The sequence below is a fragment of the Diabrotica virgifera genome, chromosome 10 (assembly GCF_917563875.1).
Source record: "Diabrotica virgifera virgifera chromosome 10, PGI_DIABVI_V3a".
Classification (NCBI taxonomy): Eukaryota; Metazoa; Arthropoda; class Insecta; order Coleoptera; family Chrysomelidae; genus Diabrotica; species Diabrotica virgifera.
Window position 1 is genome coordinate 50,581,817 of NC_065452.1, and position 26,001 is coordinate 50,607,817.

Here is a 26,001-nt window from a genome sequence, read left to right on the forward strand (position 1 = left end):
TAGTGTTTTAAAGCCGCCGAAATAGTACAAGCGACATATTATTCGATGCGCTTTAGCAATACGAATACAAGGTATCAAATTAGATCTTATAACCCAAAGATGGTATCAGTTGCAACCGGAAGTACTGTTTTAAAATCACCGAAATAGTACAATACATTTGTTTTCGTCTTGCTAAAGCGTGTTAAATAATACATTGCTTGTATTAATTCGGCGTCATTAAAACCGTACTCCCGGTTGTAACTCTATAAACGGAAGTCCGAGGTCAAATTTCTTACTTCTAATGCCATCTTTGGGTTATAAGCTCTCATTCGACACATAATTTGTCATTCTATTTTTTTGTCGGACGGACCGACTTGAATAATACCGGAAGCATCTTGCTACGGCGCGTCGAATAATATGTCGCTTGTACTATTTCGGCGACTTTAAAATAGTACTTCCAATTTTAACGCTCAAACCGGAAGTGCGATCAAGTTTCTCACTTTAATAACATCCTTGGGTTAAGAGCTTTCACTCTTACACCTCATTTGTCCTTCTGTCTGATCTTATGACGGAAAAGTTGTGTTTACAAAGTCTCTGGGACAGAAAAACTTGCATAATTAAAGTAGAAAACATATTATATTAATTTTTGTTAACAAATAGTGTAGGTACTAACCAAATTATTTAAAAGAAAAAACTAATAAAAAAATAAACGTTGAAATATAATTCAACGTTTTCACATTTTTTAAAATTGGCGAAAACAATATTTTTTTACTTAAGTTTTTTTCTTTTAAATAATTTGTTTATTATATCTGTTTACAAAAAGTTAAACATATTATTTTTTCTATTTTAATATTTTCTTTTGATAATTTCCAACTTTGGCAACACTGTCTGACAAAGCCATTACCTACGACCCGAAATTTTTTGGTGACCCTTCCTAGTTCCGCCACGTTCGGCCGTCCCACATCTTCTAACCCGTTTTAAATGTATAATAAATACATGTATCTTTGTTGCTCTTATTAAAGGCCCATACCATCGGTAAGAAAATACCGACTCTGTATGCAGATTTTATTTAAAACAAAAAACTTCTACATTAAACCATTATAACTTCAGTTATAATATCGCAACCCTGAACACAACTTAGTTAATGGTTACTATGATGAAACTACGGACAACATCTTTAATATAACCTTTACCTGTATCGACCGTTCGGTCCCAGGGTTGAATCTAAAATGACGGAAGAACAATTATTCTGAAACTTTATAAAGACAAATAATGTAGTGGAGTAGAAATGACAATTTTAGGAAAAGACCGATGCTGGCCCTGGAAAATGACGCAAAATCTATTGTATACTGTATTCTACGTGATCATTTGCGATGCCAAATAGAGAAAACATCGATTTGGAAAACGTCCAATATTTAAATGAGTTGTTGGAGCCTCTATGTACTAGTTATGATATACTTTTTTAATTTTTTATGTATTTTTCAACACTGGTGCCCATTTTTCTATATTTAAAAATTGTATTTTTTTTACTTTCTGCTAGAGCTCAATTTCTTCCGGAACGAATAATAAAGTAGTATAATAGTTTCCAAAACTAAGTAGTATTATGATTTGAAAATGTATCAACGAATTTCCAGCTGCAATTTAAAACATTCATAAAGTTCATAGTGCTATTATGACTTACGTAAGTCATGTTTGCCACACCACTGATATAATTACTTAACACATAATATTTAATTTTTTAATTAATATTTTGTTTATTACAAACTAGCTACAGTTACAACAAATTAATAATCTATTCAAGGTTAACAATATCGTCATTTATTGTACCTACTCCTCCACCATAATCTAACACAGCATTCGCCATTTTTTTAAATGATCTAGAAAAAATCATTGACACAAAAAGTAAATTTTTAAAAATTTAATGAAAGATCCTTTGTAAAAGGTATACAATTTATTAAAATCCTTTTAAGGGCTACATCACACAACGTTTTCGATATTTAAAAATATCATTATCAGTGTTTAGAACTGGTTGATCGGAAGCTGAGCCACCAAAGAAATATTAGGGTATGACCCTTTAAATAAATGGTATAATAATTTGTTATATTAGCGTATTTAAGACAGACTGAAGACTACTAGAGATGTCATCTAACAGTCTTCGTGTAAAGACATATCTACCTGTTTAGCAACCCACGTAATGGAGGAGTCATTCTGTGTCTGTGTCCAAGGGCCTCATTCTTTTGAAATGTTATCCATCCTATGGAATTTTAAGCAAATATGCTAATATGTATATAGAAATTTTTATAGCAATTAAAGCGCTCATACCCTGGTATTTCTTTGGTGGCTCAGTTTGTGATCAACCAGTTCTACTAAACACTGATGATGATATTTTAAATATCGAAAACGTTGTGTGATGTAGCCCTTAAAGGGATTTTAATAGATGTTATACCTTTACAAAGGATTTTTCATTAAATTTTTGTGATTGATGGTATACAGCCAGCTACAGGAAAAATTATTTCTTTTCCTTATGGATTTTTAGACCAGGGTAATGAGACAAAAATATACCCTGTCCGTGACACTTCAGCAGCCAGGGTACTGAAGCGTTTTTTCGACAAATAATACGTATAGGAACAAATTGTAACTATTTCCTTCGTAGTATCGGGCGGCCATTTTTATTTATAAACAATTAACTGTCAAAAATGCCATATTTCCCTTTTTTTTCAAATCAATGTAAAACAGTAAAACTTATGATTTTTTTAGTACAAATATCTTTGAGATTATGGAAAAAGCTTTAAAATGACGTATTACAAAGTTTGATATACTTATATAATTGCGAAAAAAGGTCGGAATTGCAAAAAAAATATTTTCGCAATAACTGTTGTAAAAATTAGTGTACAGGTTTGAAATTCTTGTCAAATGAGGGTTCTTTGGTGCTTAATATGTTATAAAAATTTCAAAGCGATTAATTTAATTGTTTAAATTTTATTCTAATTGTTTATTTCAGAGAGCATTTTTTTGCAATAACATAAGTCAGAAAAAATGAAGTTAGAACCATTCCACAGGTGTCAAATGGAAGAGCATGAGCTATATTTTCAACTTGGTTTAGAAAAAGCGAATAAAAAATGAATTTATTAGTAATAAATAATTATGCGAAAGTATAGTAAATCATTATAAACTTTTTGACTAACTTTTTCCAAAAAAATTAACCTTTTTACCCTGTTTTAAGTGCATAACTACCAAGTAATCTACCTACATCATAATTGATAAAAAATTGTAATAAATATATATAATTTTCTTTTACATATAACAAAATAAAAAGTTTATAAGGAAAGATTTACGATACTTTTGCATAATTATTTATTACTAATTTTTTATTTAATTTAAAAGTATTTAGCAATCTGTTGAGTGTCAACAATAAACGTTTACAACAAATAAATTACAAAAGTAATGACATTGACTAAGGACAAGAAATATTTTACCCACTGGTAAAATCAAAGTACAATTTTTATAAAGTTTTGTAGAAAATAAGTACATTTTATAACTACTAACTAATTAGTTTAAAAGTTTACTCTAAATGGTAAGTCCAGTGGTTTGAACCTCTTTAACCTACGCTGTTCTTGGGAATTGTCTAGGAGGTTAAGTGCAAACTGGTTTTCATGACCTTCCAACTTGGAAATGTATGCAGCGCTACATTTTGTGATGACTTCTTGTACCATATCCATTTTAAGGTCTCGATGAATAATTCTGTTGTTGATGTACCAAGGTGCATTAGTGATGGTTCTGAGGGTTTTTGATTGGAAGGGTTGGATGACTTCGATGTTGGAGTGACTGGCTGTGCCCCATAGTTCCAACCCATATGTCCAGATTGGCATAAGTATTGCCTTATAGAGCAGCAATTTATTATCCAGAGATAGTCTTGATGAACGGCCCATTAACCAATACATATTTCTGAATTGGAGACCTAGTTGCTTTCTCTTGGTCCAGATATGTTTCCTCCATGTGAGACTTCTGTCCAAATGAACACCAAGATATTTTACCTCGTTGGCTGATGGTAATTGGTGATTGTTTAAAGTTACAGGAGGACAAGTTCCTCTTAGTGTTGTAAATGTAACATGAATAGATTTTCCTTCATTGACTTTAATTTTCCATTCCAAAAACCAATTATTACTAATACCATTTATTACTAATAAATGCATTTTTATTCGCTTTTTTTAAACCAAGTTGAAATTATAACTCATGCTCTTTCATTTGACACATGTGGAATGGTTCTAACGTCATTTTTTTCTGACTTATGTTATTGCAAAAAAAATGCTCTCTGGGATGAACAATTTGAATAAAATTTAAACAATTGAATGAATCGCTTTGAAATTTTTATCACATATTAAGCACCAAAGAACCATTATATGACAAAAATTTCAAAGCTGTACACTAATTTCTACAATAGATATTGCGAAATTAATTTTATTTTGCAATTCCGACCTTTTTTCGAAATTATATTAACAATAAATGAGTATATCAAACTTTGTAATACGCCATTTTAAAGCTTTTTCCATAATCTCAAAGATATTTGTACTAAAAAAACCATAAGTTTCACTGTTTTCCATTGATTTGAAAAAAAAGGGAAAAATGCCATTTTTTACACTTAATTGTTTATAAATAAAAATGGCCGCCAGAACCTACGCAGGAAATAGTTACAAATTGCTCTTATAGGTATTATCTGTCGAAAAAACGCTTCAGTACCCTGGCTGCTCGAGTGTCATGGAAAAAACCTTATTACCCTGGACTATTTGTAAATACATACTTATAGTTCTGCGAAACGGTATGGATGAGAAATTAATAGTATATAACCGCTCAAACGAGAAACTATGTACTGACCTGGTGGTAAACATCAATAATAGAAATGACGAATCCAGAGAAATCTAGAGCAGAATCCATAGCATCTAGAAGTGGAGAGCGCTAAACATATTAAAATCTAAAGCGGACTCAACAAAAATCAACGAAGTGTTCTCTGGGAAAACAGATTCAGAAAAGAAGATTAAAATATGAAAGAGAAAATTAGTAGGCAAGATAGAGAGGATAGAGAGAACCTTTTTTAAATAAAGAACACAACAAGCACAAAAGGCATACAACGACTATAAACGAATCCGAAATAGTCCAGGACGCATCTGTTTTGAGATGGACGTTGAGAGGTGACTCAAATTTTTTTGCAGAAATTGCTTGAAAATAAATCAAATAATAATATTTGAGTTATCCTCCGTCTCAACAAGGTCCGGAACATTGTTTAAATAATCAAAATGTAAAAAAATGAAGGAAAAATTCGACGTTTTTCTTCGTTTTTTGATTATAACTTTAAAAGTATTCATTTCCGAGCAAAGTTGTACTGACATAAAAGTTGCGTAATTGAATTTCCTACAATATAGAATTGGTTAAAAATTAAAAAAATAGTTATCCTAGTTGCAAAATAGCAATAATTGCGAAAAAACCATACAAAAACAAGTATTCGCATTTTACGTTTTTCAACCATTTATGCTAGACTTAGGTCCTTCATATTTCACCCAGGAAAACTTTATGATACAGTAAAATAATACTGTAAATTTCATTAAGATCGGTTTAATAGATTTTGCAATCCAGCTTTCGCAAAAAAAATTCATTTTTTCAAAATGTTGCAGGACTGAAAATAAAGCAGATAGCAAGTTGAATTTTTTTTTGCTTATAGAAGTGTACTGTACCTTTCATTTGCAATTTGCAAACTTAAAATCGATTAATTACCACGGCGTGAGGAAATTTTTTAAATAAACATTAATTTTTGGTGCTACGCGCAGGACAGCGGTGTTTGATTCACACAAGTTGATTTCCACCAAAATTTCTTCCAATCTTTATCTAATATATTATTTTCTTACTCTATATTTTGTTGTATTTTAATATTTTAATTTCACAAAAATCAAACTAATTTTATTATTGTTTGTGAAATATTGTTTAAACAATTGCATATGTTTAAAAATAATAAACTTTTATTATCTAAGTTAAAATATATGAACAAAGAAAGTTCTTGCTAATAAAAGTGTTATTTCAAATGACAAAGTATGTGTTTTTATTTTGCAATAAACAAACTTATTTATTTATATCGAAATGTAATAAAAATTAAAATGTATCAATCATTATCAAAGGTCATTGGAATGCCCAATCAGAGCAAACTATCCGCTGTACTGCGCGTAGCACCAATAATTAATGTTTATTTAAAAAAACTCCTGACACCGTGGTGTTAATTAATTTTAATTTTGCAAAATTTCAAATGAAAGGTACAGTAGATACACTTCTATACGTAAAAAAAATTTCAACTTGCTATCTGCTTTATTTTCAGTCCTGCAACATTTTGAAAAAATGAATTTTTTTTGCGAAAGGTGGATTGCAAAATTTATTTTGCAAAATCTATTAAACCGATCTTAATGAAATTTACAGTATTGTTGTACTGTATCATAAAGTTTTTCTGGATGAAATATGAAGGTCCTAAGTTTAGCATACAGGGTTGAAAAACGTAAAATGCGAATACTTGTTTTTGTATGGTTTTTTCGCAATTATTGCTATTTTGCAACAAGGGTGACTATTTTTTAAATTTTTAACCAATTCGATATTGTAGGAAATTTAATCACGCAACTTTTATCTCAGTGCAACTTTTAAAGTTATAATCAAAAAACGAAGAAAAAAATCGAATTTTTTCTTAATTTTTTGACATTTTGATTATTTAAACAATGTTCGGGACCTTTTTGAGAGGGAGGATAACTCAAATATTATTATTTGATTTATTTCCAAGCAATTTCTGCAAAAAAATTTGAGTCACCTCTCAACGTCCAAATGTACTAATATTTTTACAGATGCGCCCTGGTCTAAAATGAAACAAATACTTTAATCAGAAAAATAAAACTTAGAAAGCTTCTCAAAACGAACCGAGTACGACTTCTACAGAACACAAATAGAAAGAGAAAGAACTAACTAATAAAAACGAGACACATTCAGAAGGAAACATGGGCAGACCACTTTCGATCCGTATTTTCTAAAGGTGGCGATAATGAACCACCAACAGAAGTGACGACAAATGAAGAAGAGGTAACGGTAAAAATAGAAAATCACCACGAGAGGACAGAAACCAAAGGAACTCACTAAATTACGGAGGACCAATTTAGAATTAAAACTATTGAAAAAATAATTGAACAAAACAAAATACCACAAGAATGGAAATCAAGCATCCTAATACTCTCTTCAAAAAGAGAAGAAAAGACAAATCAGATCCCGAAAACTACAGAAGAATTAACCTATTAAGCACAACACTAACATAATTAACAGCCAAAGTGATAACATTATAAACTGAATGATATAACTTTCTATAAATATATAACTACTTTTATGTTTCTTGTGAAATCAATAATATAATCAAATACCGATTTATCTAAGGAAACCAGGAGAGAATGATGTTATATATTTAGAGGTAATGGAAACTTGTTATTGATTAGTTCTTGATATAGAAGTGAAATTGGGTATTGAGAGAGCACTCGAAGAAAATCTGATTTAAATCCCCAGTTGATTCGTTGTCACAAGTACATAAACTAGCGTTGGGAATATCAATTTTATGCAAGTGTGCTGGAAAATAACCATAAACGAGTCTAAATAAAAGAAATATTTTAAGGACGGTAGGGTGAATGAACTAAAAATGAACATGAGAAAACAAAAATAATGAAAAAAAAAAAAGAAAAATAATGACAAACAGAGATGACCCCAAACGAATAACTATAAATGGCAGTGAGATAGAAAAAGTCCAGGAATATATCTACCTAGTCCAAATCCTGAAACTTTTTAAAGAGAACCAAAGTGCGGAAATTACTAGGAGAGCAAGACTAGCTTGGGCAGGATTTGGACAACTTAGTTGGATACTTAAGAACCGCAAAATACCTCAATATTTGAGGAGCAAAGTGTTCAACCAGTGCATCCTTCATATCATGGCATATGGATGTTAAACCTGGACTCTAACCAAGGCAAATATGAATAAACTAACCACAACAGAAAGACCAATGGAAACAGCAATGTTAGGTATACGATTGTCAGATAAAAAGAGGAACGACTGGGTAAGATCAAAAACAAATTTCTTTCTATGACATCTGTCACTCCTTTTCTTCGTCTGATTTCCTTGTTCGTAATTCGATCCCTACGAGAAATGCCTAACATTGCGCGTTCCATGGCTCTTTGGGTAACACAAATTTTATTTCATGAACGGTTATACTTACAAAAATGAATAACCATTTTCAATGTCGTTGCAACACGAAACTACAGCCGCGCGATATTCCAGTCCAATCAGAGAGTGCCGCAAGCACCTCTACCGGTTTCGAAACTTATTAGTCTCTCATCAGGAGGCACATATGCTGCTCTCCCTGATCCAACCAAAACAAAGCCCGGCGTGCAGTCACGGATCGCAACGAACGAAATGGCATAGATGCCCTAGCGGCAACTGCTATTAAAAGTCTAAGTTTTCACTCTAATGGCATATAAAGCAACATAATGCTACTCTAAATCCCACCAGAATGAAAACAATGGGAACCTTCTCTGGTTACACCTCCGAGGCTTCTAAAATTTGCAAGCCATACGGATGCCGAGACTAAGGAAGATGAGGGAATTTTACAATATATAATTCACGTCCCATCTGCTCAGCGCGGTAAAGTTCCAACGAGAATAGTTCCCTTTGTACTCCAAACAGAGTAAAGTAAATCAAAAATGAATAGCCATTTTCAATGTCGTTGCAACACGAAACTACAGCCGCGCGATATTCCAGTCCAATCAGAGAGTGCCGCAAGCACCTCTACCGGTTTAGAAACTTATTAGTCTCTCATCAGGAGGCACATATGCTGCTCTCCCTGATCCAACCAAAACAAACCCCGGCGTGCAGTCACGGATCGCAACGAACGAAATGGCATAGATGCCCTAGCGGCAACTGCTATCAAAAGTCTAAGTTTTCACTCTAATGGCATATAAAGCAACATAATGCTACTCTACATCCCACCAGAATGAAAACAATGGGAACCTTCTCTGGTTACACCTCCGAGGCTTCTACAATTTGCAAGCCATACGGATGCCGAGACTAAGGAAGATGAGGGAATTTTACAATATATAATTCACGTCCCATCTGCTCAGCGCGGTAAAGTTCCAACGAGAATAGTTCCCTTTGTACTCCAAACAGAGTAAAGTAAATCAAAAATGAATAACCATTTTCAATGTCGTTGCAACACGAAACTACAGCCGCGCGATATTCCAGTCCAATCAGAGAGTGCCGCAAGCACCTCTACCGGTTTCGAAACTTATTAGTCTCTCATCAGGAGGCACATATGCTGCTCTTCCTGATCCTACCAAAACAAACCCCGGCGTGCAGTCACGGATCGCAACGAACGAAATGGCATAGATGCCCTAGCGGCAACTGCTATCAAAAGTATAAGTTTTCACTCTAATGGCATATAAAGCAACATAATGCTACTCTACATCCCACCAGAATGAAAACAATGGGAACCTTCTCTGGTTACACCTCCGAGGCTTCTACAATTTGCAAGCCATACGGATGCCGAGACTAAGGATGAATTGTAGAAGGCTCGGATAACTTTTGGTTATACTTACATTTACATGTATATAATAATTACTATTATTATATTATAATAATCGTGAAATTTGGACGCAGGAAATAAACGGACGTGGGCTTCTGAAATAGTCATAACAGGAGACGTAATAGTAACAGTAATAGTGACAGAAGACGTTACAGAGCCACTTCACCGATAATTTTAAACGGGACCTTATGACAAGTGATATCTCGTTTGACAGGTATTGAAAATACCTACTCAATCATACTACTATTGTTTGGGTTTATTTTTTGGGTTTGATTCATAATCTAAATAAAAATAAAATTGTAGTTTCGCATTTAATTAATAAAAATTCAAACATAGCTCTATGGTTACTTGTCAAAAAATTTGACGTTGACGTAAAAACAACTGGAATATTGAAAAACATGTAGACTTGTAGGAGAAGTGTCGAAACCAGACATAACTTATTTTTTAGGAGTATGTTACATAAAAAGTTATCCGTTTACCTGAAAAATATTCTATTAAGCGGTAGTATTTTAATGCCTTTGATAAAATGTATTCTTTTAAACGGATTAATTTATTAATGAACAAATGGAAACATTTCGGGACCTCAAATTTCTATTCCTTAAACCGGGATATTCCTAAAACCGGTATTCTAATAAGCGGGTTCGACTTATTGCCTTATTTCACCTTTTATTAAAATTTTAGGTACATATAGCACCATTTTTTTTATTTGGTTGGGCCGTGTTATCGATTATATCTGACCTGGGTAATTTCATTAATTCTACTAGTTTCTGATGATAGCGGAACTTTCTAAATATACCAAATTTCTGCATTGTCATTGTTAATATCATTGTGATAAATGAACATAACGCAATGGACGGAGTTTATGCGAATATTATAAATTAAAAACAGTTAAAATAGTAAAAAACAAAATTGTTTGCAGATGTATTAAACCATTACATAATTTGATTTTAAGTTTCTATAATTATTTGGTATTTAAAAATACCGTCTACATGATTCACTTATATATCTACTCTCGACAAGTAATGTTAGAGAAATAACTATACTAAATTTACAACTATATATCTAGTCTTATATATATATATATATATACTCTCGACAAGTAATGTTAGAGAAATAACTGTACTAAATTTACAATCAAGATGCAGTAGAAATAAACAAAGCAAGATACGGTAAATGCTACTAGGAGCACTTCCGCATCATAATTTACAATGTATAAACTTTGGAAATCATGATTTGAGATGTAATTGTACATTGTAAATATGTACAATGTACATTGTATATTGTACATATATACACGATAAATATGTACATTGTAAATTATGATTTGGGAGTGCTACTAGTAGTACTTAACGTGTCTTGGTTTGTTTATTTCTACTGCATCTTGATTTTAAATTTAGTGTAGGAGCACTCCCAAATCATAATTTACAATGTATATACATTGTAAATCCCAAATCATGATTTCCAAAGTTTATACATTGTAAATTATGATTCGGGAGTTCTCCTAGTAGCATTTAACGTGTCTTGGTTTGTTTATTTCTACTGCATCTTGATTGTAAATTTAGTATAAATTCAAATACAAATTCACATGTACGTAAACCCAACAAATTTACTGTTTAATAGGTCTAAGCAGATTGTAATGTACGCAGATGATGTAAACTTGATGGGAAAACCGCAAAAGATATCACAGAACTTTATGTTGAACTTGAAAAAAAAATAAAATGAATTAAATGAGAAGAAAAAAAGAAATAGGGCTAGCTGTCAACGTAGACAAAACTAAAGTCCTAATACAAGCAAGGAACAAACAAAATTTTGAATATAAAATTTACGTTAATGGACTCCTTACCTTATTCATGACAAGACATCTCGTAACGCGACAGTTCGTAACCCCACAAATGGTAACGGACAATTCGTAACGATGACAGTTCTTAATGGCGACAATTCGTAACTATACATATTGAAAATTGAATTATTCTGTTATTTTTGTGAAAATTAATTACAGTTAAAATTGAAATTATGTTTATTTAATTAACATTTAGTAAATACATTATTATTAAACTGTTTCTATTTGTTTTATTCATACTTAATTTTACTAATTTAAAATGATAATTCAAGATAAAAAATTTAAAAAAGAATTCTTTAGTTGTCATATTAACAAGAATATATGCAAAAATATATGTGAAATATATTTAAAATGAAGTAGTCTTAAAAAAAGTATCTATACTATTAGTAAAGAAAAAGGGGTGGTCACAAGCTCGAGCTTAGCTCGGCTTGGCTTGGCTTGAGGCTCGGCTTGTTTGACGACCCGAGCTTCGAGCTCAAGCCGGTTTGTGAGCCAATCTTCGAGCCGAATCAAATCTTTTTCGGGCAGAGCCGAGCTGAATTCTAAACGAGCCGAGCTTTCCTTAACGAGCTTGTCAATATTTTAGCTCTAATACTTTTTCTAATTCATTTATTTCTGCTACAGCTGATAATTTTGTTTGAGAATAAGTTATTTAGACTACAAATATGCATTTTCAATATACAGTGTGTCCGTAAAGTATGGAATAAATTGGATATTTCCTAAACTACAAGCCTTTTAAAAAAATCTAAAACACGTTATTATTTTTTGAAGCTCAGCTAGGCTCGAATTATTCGAGCCGAGCCAACAGGAGCCACGAGCTCAACTTGCAGCTCGAAGTTCACGCCGAGCTTCTCTCTAGAGCTCGGCTCGAGTCCATCTCTACAGGCTGATTGATTAGTGGGGTAAAGCTCAATAGATCCGCTATAGTAATATGTAGATCAATAAAAGTTAATAACAAAAATTGTGGTCAATATGTTTTTTTTTTTTAAATGGAACACCCTATATTTTATTTCATATTAGAAATTCTGTTAACATCTCCATCACAAAAATATAAAGGTTTGTTATATTATACAGGGTATTTACAAAGTTATAACCAATTTTGTATGAAAATCGTAACAAGTTCAACTCCCTGTATAAATAAAAATAAGCACAACAGCAATGGTTTATTAATACCATATTTTTTTATTTATTGTCAAAATTTTCAAAAATTATTGACATTGCTAATTTTCTTTATATCAAATACAGGGTGAGTCAAAACGCAAGAACATTATTTTCTCAGTAATTTTAAATGGAACACCCTGTATTTTATATCATTATTGAAAAGTAACATTACCGTACTTTAATTTTTATATAACATTCCCTATGTCCAAATTTATTAGTTTTCGAGATATTTTCATTTTTCAGAGCAAATTATTTTAGGTGTCTAAATTTATCTAAATTTTAAGTAAGCCATGACTGAATTGATAATTGACGATTACTGATTATCAATCCGGTAATCAATGTAACAATATAGCAAATAAAGAAATAGAAATAATTTATTAGTAATACATTTTACAAAAAAAAACCACAACGTGCAACATTTTTGAAACAATTAAAAACTACTTTTTCATGTAAATGTAACAAATAAAGAAAGAAAATTAGTAATACATTATACAAAAGAAACACACAAACTCAAAATACAACATTTTGTGAAGACAATTAAACACTATTTTTGTATGTAAATGTAACAATGTAACAAATAAAGAACGAAAAATAATTTATCAGTAATACATGTTGCAAAAAAACATGTTTGAAAAATTAGAAGCTACTTTTAATAAAATATTTTTAATATTTAATGGCATAAGGTGTTCAAAATTACTTCCTAACACATTTATGCACGCCTAAAAACGATCATTGAATGAGTTACTTACTCTACGAAGCATTTGTAAATTAACACATCGAAATACACTTTGTATTCTATTTTTCATTTCATCCCTTGTTGTTGGAGGTATTTTATAAACTTCACTATTAACGTAACCACCAAAAATAATCAGTCCAGTTTATTAAATTCTGCTGATTTGGGTGGCCACGCTACTGGTCCATTAAAAAAATGAAAATATCTCGAAAACTAATAAATTTAGACATAGGGAATGTTATCTAAAAATTACAGTACAGTAATGGTACTTTTCAATAATGATATAAAATACAGGGTGTTCCATTTAAAATTACTGAGAAAATAATGTACTTGCGTTTTGACTCACCCTGTATTTGATATAAAGAAAATTAGCAACATGAATCATTCTTGAAAATTTTGACAATACGTTTAAAAATATGGCATTAATAAACCATTGCTGTTTTGCTTATTTTTATTTATACAGGGAGTTGAACTTGTTACGATTTTCATATAAAATTGGTTATAACTTTGTAAATACCCTGTATAACATAACAAACCTTATATTTTTGTGATGAAGAAGTTAACAGGATTTCGAATTTAAAATAAAATATAGGGTGTTCCATTAAAAAAAACATAAGTTTGGTCTGCCACTGTGTTATCGAACACCCTGTAACATTCTAACTAATTTTGTAATGTGAAACTCAAAGGTGACTAAAATTTTTGTTATTAACTTTTATTGCTATCTGTTACTATAGCGGATCTATTGAGCTTTACCCCAATAATCAATCACATAGAGGAATGTATGCAGAATACATTTTTGTAGAAACTCAGTAATACTAAATTTGCTACAAAAAAATTAAATGTTAGCGTTACGAAAAGTCGCCGTTACGAACTGACGCCGTTACGAATTGTCCATCACCATTTGTCTGGTTACGAACTGTCGCGTTACGAGACCTCGTGGAACCGAACTATTATCTGTGCCATATTTCTTTTCACCATAATAATTTTCAATTATTCTATTATGAATAAGTATTAGCCGTTAAATATAGGAGTAAAAAATAAAAATGAACTCTTGAAATATATCATAGTTCAGTCATACTAAATCTTTCACCTGGCATAGCACGTATTGTACATTAACAATTACCAAACGAACAGTGTCACAAAAATCGATAAGGCCCTGATTTAAGTCCATTGTTTGGAATCCACTCCATACTAAAAATAGACAGAACAAGCAAGAATTTTATTTTGAAAGGCATTTTGTATCGTTGCTCAAAGTAATTTCCGCAAACGGACTAAACAATATTTAGAATACCTATCATAAACGATAAATAAATTATCGGTGTTTTCCTTTTTCGGTTCACTTTTGTAAAATGAGATACTGAGTCCTCAATTTGGATAAAAATTATTTCAATTAGTTTTTATTGTTCGGTATTGATTATTTAAACAAGCTAAAGTGGTCAATCTCCCGGCCCTGATGAAGTTCCCATTGAATTACTCAAAATTGTGGATATTGAATCTAATGATCTTCTTTTTGATCTATTCAATGCCATTTAAAACACCAATAAAATAAAAATCAAAAGAGGCGTTAGACAGGGCTGTGTCTTGTCGCCATCACTGTTTAATGCATACTCAGAAGAAATATTCAAAAAAGCATTAGAAGATGAAGTAGCAGGCATAAAAATAAATGGCCTACCCATATGTGAAATTAGATACTCTGATGACACAATACTAATAGCAGAAACTATTACAGATCTACAAAAAATTTTAGATAAGGCTGTTGCAACCAATGAAGAATTTGGTCTGTCACTAAACATAAAGAAAACAAAATTCATAATTACATCAAAGAAAAATATTAGAAACATCAATCTACACGTAAATGATAAGACGATAGAACGAGTTCAGAATTATAACTATTTAGGGACAAACATTAGTGAAACAAACGATTATACCAAAGAAATCAGAATTAGAATAGAAAAGGCTATAAGTGCATTCACTAATATGAAACAAATATTATGTAGTAGAGACCTCAGCCTAAATCTTAGAAAGCGAGTACTAAAATGATATATGCATTTTCTGTTCTTTTGTATGGGGTGGAGACATGGACTCTTAATAAACAATGTCTCAATAGATTAAAAGCATTTGAAATGTGGACATATCGAAGAATGCTGAGAATCTCCTGGACAGACAGAATAACCAATGAAGAAGTATGTACTAACAAGAATACAGAACAGTAGGGAGATACTGGATTCCATCAAAATAAGAAAACTTCAATACTTGGGTCATATAACATGAGGTGACAGATGACAGATATGAACTCCTAAAATTAATTATGCAGGGAAAGATTCAAGGAAGGCGTAGCATAGGTAGGAGAAAAATGTCCTGGCTGAGAAATCTCAGAGAATGGTTTGGATGCAGCTCAACTGAACTCTTTCGGGCTGTAGTGTCAAAAGTTAGAATAGCAAATGATGATTGCCAACCTTCGTCACGGAGATGGCACGTAAAGAAGAAGAATGTCATTATGGAACAGGTATACTACCTAAAAAAATGGCTCCAAATGACATTTATATACTGCTTTTCAAAAAAGCAAAAGCAAAGGAATGCAATGAACATCTCACCATAACCTTAATGAGTCATGTCTTGAAATTATTTTTAAAAGTAATTCACAATAGAATACATAACAAACTAGACGAAGGCATACGTAATACACACATGGGATTACGAAAGGTCTGAGAACACGGGATGAACTGGTTGCAGTGAGTGTTCTTTCGCAGAGATGCCTAGATATGATCAAGGAAGTATACGCCGGTTTCATTGATTTTGAGAAGGCATTTGACGGCGTGCAGCATACTCGTCTCAAAGAAATTTTGTTAAATAAAAAGATAGATAGTAGAGACTTTAGTAACCTCTATTGGAATCAAGCAGCGAAAGTAAAAGTTGAAAATTAACTGACTGAAGATATCCATATTTTATTCGCCATGGGCTGCGCCACGGTCATCTTATAATTAGCGTTGGCCGAAATCAGTCCTAATAATAAACGATGAGCCACTTAATACAGAGATATCGCAAACGCAAACGTTAATAGCGTGTCAAGACGTAAATAACGGATAACGGTCTATTTCAACACAGGAATCAACAGAGTTATAGCAACTGTTGTGGGCGGGGTTTAACGTTATTATGACAACCGACGCGCGACGTTTGGGATTAAAATGTAACCTAGAAATTAATGTTGAGGAATACCGTAATTGTTTTTTTATTGAAAAATGAATTTGGATATTGAGCAAGTTGACACGCATTTTAATTTTAATGATTTAACCAAAAACAAATACATACATATAAATAATAAGTATAAAAATAATATAAAATATCTGAATAACTAATATCCTAAGCACAAAAAGTAGTCTGTTTTAGACAAAATAAGAACACACGTGTTTCTCAACACAAGAAACAAGATATTTCACAGTTTTTAGTTTATTAAATTTGTATTCTATAAATTATTTTTATGTTTCATCACAAAAGTCAAATTAGCGTTAACGTTATTACCGTCCCTTATTTCGACCTAAATAGCGGGACACGAAATTTCTCGGTAAATTTTTAACAATGAGAAAATTTGTTTGTGAAGGCAATATCAATATAACGCTCCGGATAAGAATGCTTTGATGTTTTCTGCACCCTTTTGTATGGGGTTGAGGTCTGGACACTCAAATAATACAAAATTAAAAACCTGGAAGCATTGGAAATGTGGTGGTACCAACGTATTCTGAAAATATCATGGATGCGTGACAAAACAAATAGACAAGTTCTCGAACAATTAGGAAAACAATGCGCAGTTTTAAATTCTATAAAAATCAGGAAGTTGGAATATATGGGGCACATTATGAGAGGTGAAAAATACGAAGTATTAAGGACGATAATGCAGAGCAAAATCGAAGAAGCGTAAACAGACGTAAAAACTCGTGACTAAACAATCTCCGTGAATGATTTGGATGCAGTTCAACTGTTCAATTGAACTATTTAGGCGCGTAACCAACAGAACATCAAAGACGTAAAGTAGATTCTACTCAACTTAACACAAATTGGGAGTTTATAAAGACCACGCTGCATAAACCGTAGATGAAGTATTGCGTGAGGTACTCAAAGGGCAGCGATGGATTCCTGGTTTGATCAGGAATGAAAACGGGAGGCAATCAAGAAGAATGACGCGTATCTGAAAATGATCAACACAAGGACTAGAAACAATGATGAAGAATTTGGATTAAAGAGAAGACAGGAAAATCAGAAAAAAAGCGGCAACAAATCAGTAAAGAGTTCAAAGAAATTGAAAACTAGAAGTAGAACATATAAAGGTTTACAAACAAGTTAACATAAAAAGAAAAGTTTTCAAGCCACAAGCAAACCAAGTCAGGGTCATAATAGTCCAGGGTAATAAGGTTTTTTCCATGACACTCGAGCAGCCAGGGCACTGAAGCGTTTTTTCGACAAGTAATACCTATAAGAGCAAATTGTAACTATTTCCTGCGTAGGATCTGGCGGCCATTTTTATTTATAAACAATTAAATGTCAAAAAATGGCATTTTTCCTTTTTTTTCAAATCAATGGAAAACAGTGAAAATTGTGGTTTTTTTAGTACAAATATCTTCGAGATTATGGAAAAAGCTTTAAAATGACGTATTACAAAGTTTGATATACTCATTTATTGTTAATATAATTGAGAAAGAAGGTCGGAATTGCAAAAAAAATTTATTTCGCAATATCTATTATAAAAATTAGTGTACAGCTTTGAAATTTTTGTCATATAAGGGTTCTTTGGTGCTTAATATGTGATAAAAATTTCAAAGCGATTCATTCAATTGTTTAAATTTTATTCAAATTGTTTATCCCAGAGAGCATTTTTTTTGCAATAACATAAGTCAGAAAAAAATGACGTTAGAACCATTCCGCAGGTGTCAAATGAAAGAGCATGAGCTATATTTTCAACTTGGTTTAAAAAAAGCGAATAAAAAATGCATTTATTAGTAATAAATAATTATGCAAAAGTATCGTAAATCTGTCCTTATAAACTTTTTATTTTGTTATATAAGAAATTATTATATATTTATTACAATTTTTAATCAATTATGATATAAATAACATTACTCGTATTTTTTTGGAAAAAGTTATTCAAAAAGTTTATAAGGGAAGATTTACATACTTTTGCATAATTATTTATTACTAATAAATGCATTTTTTATTCGCTTTCTCTAAACCAAGTTGAAAATATAGCTCATGCTCTTCCATTTGACACCTGTGGAATGGTTCTAACGTCATTTTTTCTGACTTATGGTTATTGCAAAAAAAATGCTCTCTGAGATAAACAATTCGAATAAAATTTAAACAATTGAATGAATCGCTTTGAAATTTTTATCACATATTAAGCACCAAAGAAGCCTCATTTGACAAAAATTTCAAACCTGTACACTAATTTTTACAGCAGTTATTGCGAAAAGAATTGTTTCTCAAGACCTTTTTTCTCAATTATATTAACAATAAATGAGTATATCAAACTTTGTAATATGTCATTTTAAAGCTTTTTCCATAATCTCAAAGATATTTGTACTAAAGAAATCATAAGTTTCATTGTTTTCCATTGATTTGAAAAAAAAGGGAAAAATGCCATTTTTGACAGTTAATTGTTTATAAAGAAAAATGGCCGCCAGATCCTACGCAGGAAATAGTTACAATTTGTTCCTATAGGTATTACTTGTCGAAAAAACGCTTCAGTACCCTGGCTGCTAAAGTGTCACGAACAGGGTATATTTTTGTCTTATTACCCTGGCCTATAATGGAATTCTTTTGAAATATAGAATAGAAGTACTGAAAAGGTGGCAGGAACGCTTTGGTATGTTACTTAATGGAAAAAGTAGAGCTGAAGATATAGATGATATAGAAGTAGAACAGGAGGAAACTGAGCTACCAACTTTAGAAGAAATTCCAAATAGGTAATTCTTCAGGTAAAGAAATACATCTAGACCAGGGTAATAAGCTGGAAATAGACCATGTTCGGGACACTCAAAGATCCAGGTAGCTGACTACTTTTTTAGTTATTGTAGACCTATAGGAACAAAACCTACCTGTTTCCTGCCTAAAGTTCGCGTCCGTTTTTTAATGATTAACAATTTAGTGCAAAAATCGCGATTTTTTCGATTTTTTGCACCCCATTCAAAAGCTAAACAGTTGACATAAAACTACAAAATTTAATTTTTTAGAACATTGAAAAACCTTCAAAATGCCGATTTTTGAAAGTTAAAAAGTTAATTTATTGCTACGCAAACTGCAAAATAAGTGAAAATCGTTATTTGTTAATAACTTTTACTAAAACTACTTTAGAACTTTAGGGTTTCACCCAAAGTTGTGTATTGGGGTACTTAACAAACCCTTAAAATTTGAGACCGATCCATTAATTAGTTTAAAAGTTATTCTATTTGTTTTTCCCAGAGACCTTTATTTTGCAATAACATAAGACAGAAAATAACGAAGATAAGACAATTCTGCGTATGTCAAATGAAAGTAGAAAAGTGATACTATCAAAATGTACTAAAAAAAGATAAAAAAATTATCTAATATAGTCAAAAATAGTAATGCCAAATTTTTGAAATTTTGTAGTTTATAAACATTTAGAACAACTTTAAAAATAATGTCCGTAGAAAAAGTCATTTTGCATATATTCGAAAAGTCGGTATTCTACACGAATTTTTAAAAATGTTATTCAGTTGGTGACTAGTCGTGGTAAGCGAAGGGGGAGCTGGGAGCCGGCAAATGAACGAGTTCAAAAACTAAAAAGGGCAACTTAAAACTACTATCATTTTCTATATCTCGGGATCTACTGAATATATTTTGATCTTTCTTTTTTTAATTTGTATGTAATTTTTCTGTATATTACAAATATGTAATTTGTCTATTTGCAATTTGACATTTATTAATTAATAGACAATCTAATTTGTTTAAACAATTTTTGAATAAATAATTTTCCCCCAAAAATCCATGTTTTTAATCAGACTATCATTATTAATCATAGAAAAAGTTAAGTTATACTTGAATAAATAAATTATCTTCAATAAATAATTATCTAATAAAAATCATTTATTTATTAAAGTGAACTTTAACGTTTTGTATGATCATTAATGATACTATGATTAAAAAATAGATTTTTGTAAAAAAATATTTTTTCAAGAGTTGTTTAAACAAATTAGACTGATTGTTAATTAATAAATTTATAAACAAATTGCATATTTGTAATGTACGTAGAAATTACATACAAATTAAAAAAGAAAGATGAAAATCCATTGAGTTGATCCGGAGATAAAGAAAATTGTATTAGTTTGAAATTGCTTTTTCGGTATTTTAACTCAGTGGATTCGTAGGTTCCCCCTAGTAACCGTTTGAACTACAATTTTGAAAAATCGTAGAGGGTGCTGTGAAGATATAATGTTTATGCAAATTTTTTAACAAAAAATACAAATCCCATTATTTAAAATGGCATCAATGAAATTCCTTAATTATTATAAACAAATTAGCTGTGAATTAAAAAAAACAAATGGCTAACTTTGTCCCTAATGAACCCAGGCTAAATTGTTTTATATGAAAATCCGTGTTAAAATACTAGCTTTCCGAATATATAAAAAGATTGTTCCTACGGACAATATTTATCAAGTTATTCTAAATGTTTATAAACCACAAAATTTCAAAAATTTGGCATTAGGATTTTTGATTATATTGATTAATTTTTTCATCTTTTTTTAATACATTTTGATACTATCAGTCTTCTACTTTCGTTTGGCATACTCAGAATTGTCCAATGTTTATTATTTTCTGTCTTATGTTATAGCAAAATAAATGTCTCTGGGATAAACAAATAGAATAACTTTTAAACTAATTAATGGATAAGGTCTCAAATTTTGAGGGTTTGTTAAGTACCAAAATAACCAACTTTGGGTGAAACCCTAAAATTCTAAGTTAAATTTAGTAAAAGGTATTAACAAATATCGATTTTCATTTATTTTGCAATTTGTGAAGCAACAAATTAACTTTTTAACTTTAAAAAATTGGTATTTTGAAGGTTTTTCAATGTTCTAAAAAATTAAATTTTGTAGTTTTATGTCAATTGTTTAGCTTTTGAATAGGGTGCAAAAAATCGAAAAAACCGCGATTTTTGCAATAAATTGTTAACAATTAAAAAACGGACGCGAACTCTAGGCAGGAAACAGGTAGGTTTTCTTCCTATAGGTCTACAATAACTAAAAAAGTAGTCAGCTACCTGGATCTTTGAGTGTCCTGAGAAAATCCTTATTACCCTGGACTAATCTTCAAAATGAGATTCATTTACACCAGAATTTTGCCAGAATTTGGTACAAACTATGTCTAGAAGAATTTTGGATGTTATTAGAAAAAAAGGGGGATGTCACTCAGTTGTAATTTTTCCATTTTTTTTTTTGTTAATATTATCTTCATATTCTATGCGTTTTTTAAATTTGTTGTTATTCTGTTAATTAATCATTTTAATTAATTTAAAAAATATTTTTTTATGTTATATATTTCGATTAATTAAAACTCTTGAGGCCTTTGTTTTTATTCAGTAGATAAAATTTAGTTTTTTTTTTAACCTAACGTTGGGCTAACCGAGATAGGATATGTATTTGAATGAGGGTACAAAAATGTTACACTCTTGTGCAGCTGGTTCCAAAAAAAACTGATACGACTCTTAAAGCGTATTTTGTAGAAAATTGAGCAGTGTATTTTGAAGGATAAATACTTATTATTTACATACTGTCACTGTCACTGCCAAATCTTAAAATTTGTAATAACTTATTCTGTTCAACCTCAAAAAATGGCTGTTTGTTTGTTTATTTTATTATTTGTCTGTCACAATAAATATAATATAATGTCAGATCAATCATACACTGCTCAAAATGATCAAAGTTTACTAAGAGTCGTATCAGTTTTTTTAGGAACCAGCTGTACATCAGCTTAAAAAAAATTATAAAGTACATTAAATACTTAAAAATAAATAAAAAACAATATTACAATTCAGCATTATTAAAAAATATGGTTTTGGTAGAATTAAAAAAATGGAAAACGTGTATTGTCATTTGCGATTAAAGTGTTAAGTTTAAAACTGATTTTATTCGGATCATTTTACAATTTTTGTTTTAATTGTAATAAAATTAAATGGAAATGGATGCAAATTTCATGAAACAAACCACAGGTAAAACCAATGAAAGCCATTAGAGCAGGATTTAAAACTAATAATTGCTATCATCCAATAATAAAATTACAGCATATTGTCAGAACACAATGAAGTTGCGACCGTGGTATAAAATATTTACTCACCTGATTAGCTTTATTTATTTGTTTTTTCAACCCCGCAAAAGCCATTATCAATTTGTTGGTCTACCTGCAACAAAAAAAAATAATGCTTAAATAATTAGCAACATATCAGATAAAAATTTGCTTATCAGATGATTTCATCATCAGGCAATAATTTTTCTGTGTCGGCATTGTCAATATTTTTAAGTAGTTGTAAATAATATATTTGTATAGTCCAGGGCGCATCTGTTTTGACATGGACGTTGAGAGGTGACTCATATTTGTTTGCAGAAATTGCTCGGAATTAACTCATATAATGATAATTGAGTTATCCTCCCACTCAGAAAGGTCCGGAACGTTGTTTAAATAATCAAAATGTCAAAAAATGTGAAAAATTAGATTTTTTTCTTTGTTTTTTGATTATAACTTTAAAAGTATTCACTTCCGAGAAAAGTAGCACTAACATAAAAGTTGCGTAATTAAATTTTCTACAATATAGGATTGGCTAAAAATTTTAAAAAGTGTCACCCGTGTTGCAAAATAGCAATAATTGCGAAAAAACATAGAAAAATAAGTATTCGCATTTTACGTTTTTCAACCATTTATACTACACTTAGGACCTTCATATTTCACCCAGAAAAACTTTATGATATAATAAAACAACATTGTAAATTTCATTAAGATCGGTTCAACAGATTTTGCAAAATAAATTTTGCAATCCAGCTTTCGCAAAAAAAATTCATTTTTTCAAAATATTGCAGGACTGAAAATAAAGCAGATAGCAAGTTAAATTTTTTTTACATATGGAAGAATACTTGTACCTTTCATTTGCAATTTGCAAAATTAAAATCGGTTAACTACCACGGCGTCAGGAATTTTTTTTAAACAAACATTAATTTTTGGTGCTACGCGCAGGACAGTCAAATCTTTATCTAATATAAGTATTATTTTCTTACTCTACATTTTTTTGTATTTAAATATTTTAATTCCACAAAAATCAAACTAATTTGATTATTGTTTCTGAAATATTGTTTAATTAACCAATTGCATATGTTTAAAAATAATAAACTTTTATTCTCTAAGTTAAAATATATGAACAAAGAAAGTTTTTGCTAAAAAAAGTAGTATTTCAAAGGACAGAGTATGTGTTTTTATTTTGCAATAAACAAATTTAATTATTTACATATATCGAAATGTACTAAAAATTAAAATTTATCAATCATTATCAAAGGTCATTGGAATGCCCAATCAGAGCAAACGTATCCATTGTCCTGCGCGTAGCATCAAAAATTAATGTTTCTTTAAAAAAATTCCTGACGCGGAGTAGTTAACCGATTTTAATTTTGCAAATTGCAGATGAAAGGTACAGTATTCCTCTATATGTAAAAAAATTCAACTTGCTGTTATGCTTGCTTGTTATGTTAACTTGCTTATTTTCAGTCCTGCAACATTTTGAAAAAATGAATTTTTTTTTGCGAAAGCTGGATTGCAAAATTTATTTTGCAAAACCTGTTAAACCGATCTTGGAATGATCCGTTGGAAAACGTAAAATGAAAATACTTATTTTTTTATGTTTTTTTCGCAATTATTGCTATTTTGCAACAAGGGTGACAATTTTGATAATTTTTAACCAATTCTATATTGTAGGAAATTTAATTACGAAACTTTTATTTCAGTGCAACTTTTCTCGGAAATAAATACTTTTAAAGTTATAATTAAAAAACGAAGAAAAAAATCGAATTTTTCCTTCATTTTTTGACGTTTTAATTATTTAAACAATGTTCCGGACCTTTTTGAGTGGGAGGATAACTCAAATATTATTATATGAGTTTTTTTTCAAGCAATTTCTACAAAAAATATGAGTCACCTCTCAACATCCAAATGTACTAATATTTTTACAGATGCGCCCTAGTCTATCAACGATTTAACGAACAAGATCCTGTCCATTTTTTTATATTTTATTAATTTATTTTGGTCATGGATGCTGTATACATGAGACCTTAGGTTCAGAACAAGAAGAATGTGGAATATAGAATGTAGAATAGAAGAATGTAGAATAAAACATGAAACAGGGCATATATCAACAGACTGGCGACTGTCAACATTTATAATGATACCGAAGAAAATAAACGCCAAACATTGTAGCGATCATCGCACTATCAGTCTGATGAGTCATGTACTGAACATTTTCTTAAGAATACTGCACTCGAGAATTTACAACAAAATAGAAGACGAATATAAGGAAATGGAGGCAGAAGAACAAGCAGGATTTAGAGCCGGAAGATCTACAATTGATCACCTTTTTGCAATCACACAAGTCATGGAAAAAAAACAGCGGTTAACCAAGAGATTCATTTCGTATATATTGATCTGAAAAAGGCATACGACAGTACACCTTTGGTAAAGTTAGGGGAGGCAATGGAGAATACAAATATAATCATAGAAATCATAAAATTAATTAAAAATTTTTATAACAACACGACCACGAGCATTAAATAAGGAAACAAACTCACCGAAGGATTTCTGACAAATAAAGGGCTCAAACAAGGATGCTGCCTCTCTCCAACACTTTTTAAAATATATTTGGAACAAGCTCTTAAAAATTGGAAACGGAAATGCAAGAACATGGGACTCCCACTAAATGACCATACACTATATACTCTTTGTTTCGCAGACGACCAAATACTAATAGCACAAGACTACGAGGAATACAGGAAATGGGGACTAGAGATCAACATAGGAAAAACCAAACATATGAATATCGGAGGAACGCACCAGGACTTGATACTAGAAGGAGGAGAAACAATCAGTAAATGTAACGAATATAAATACCTGGGTATGAAAATCACGAATGATGGAACACTGGATGGAGCCATTAAAGAACGAAATACTCAGGGCAGGAAAGCAATTACGCTCCTAAACTCAGTACTCTGGGACAAGCAGATAAACAACCAAAACATGAAAAAGATCTATAACGCCGTAGTGAAAAGCATTATAACATACAGCTGCGAAGTATAGCCTATGAAGAAAAAATCAAAGAATGTTAGAGGTCACCGAAATGGATTTCTGGAGAAGAGCTGCAGGAAGATCAAGAAGAGAACATGTCACCAATGAACAGATACAAGAAAAAATAATGAAGGTCACACATACAATAAATGACGAAATCAACAACATACAACTACGATGGTTTGGTCACGTACAAAGAATGCAAGAAGACAGAATCCCAAAACAAGTACAAAACTGGAAACCGCAAGGTACAAGAAGAGGTAGACCGAGGAAAAGTTGGCAGGCAGGAATAAAAAAAGTCATGGATGAAAGAGATCTGCAAGTAGATC

The 26,001-nt window shown here is 31.0% G+C and overlaps 1 protein-coding gene across 9 annotated transcripts in view; it reads right to left on the reverse strand.

Moving 5' to 3' along the window:
* Positions 1-26,001, reverse strand: part of LOC114334549 (endophilin-A) — a 410,053-nt gene that overhangs the window by 270,104 nt on the left and 113,948 nt on the right. For all 9 annotated transcript variants that reach the window (XM_050663601.1, XM_050663600.1, XM_050663599.1 and 6 more), the window contains one exon: positions 22,691-22,754. In XM_050663601.1, the coding sequence (XP_050519558.1) occupies positions 22,691-22,735 (45 nt within the window). In that variant the 5' untranslated portion in view covers positions 22,736-22,754. The remainder of the gene's footprint in view (positions 1-22,690; positions 22,755-26,001) is intronic.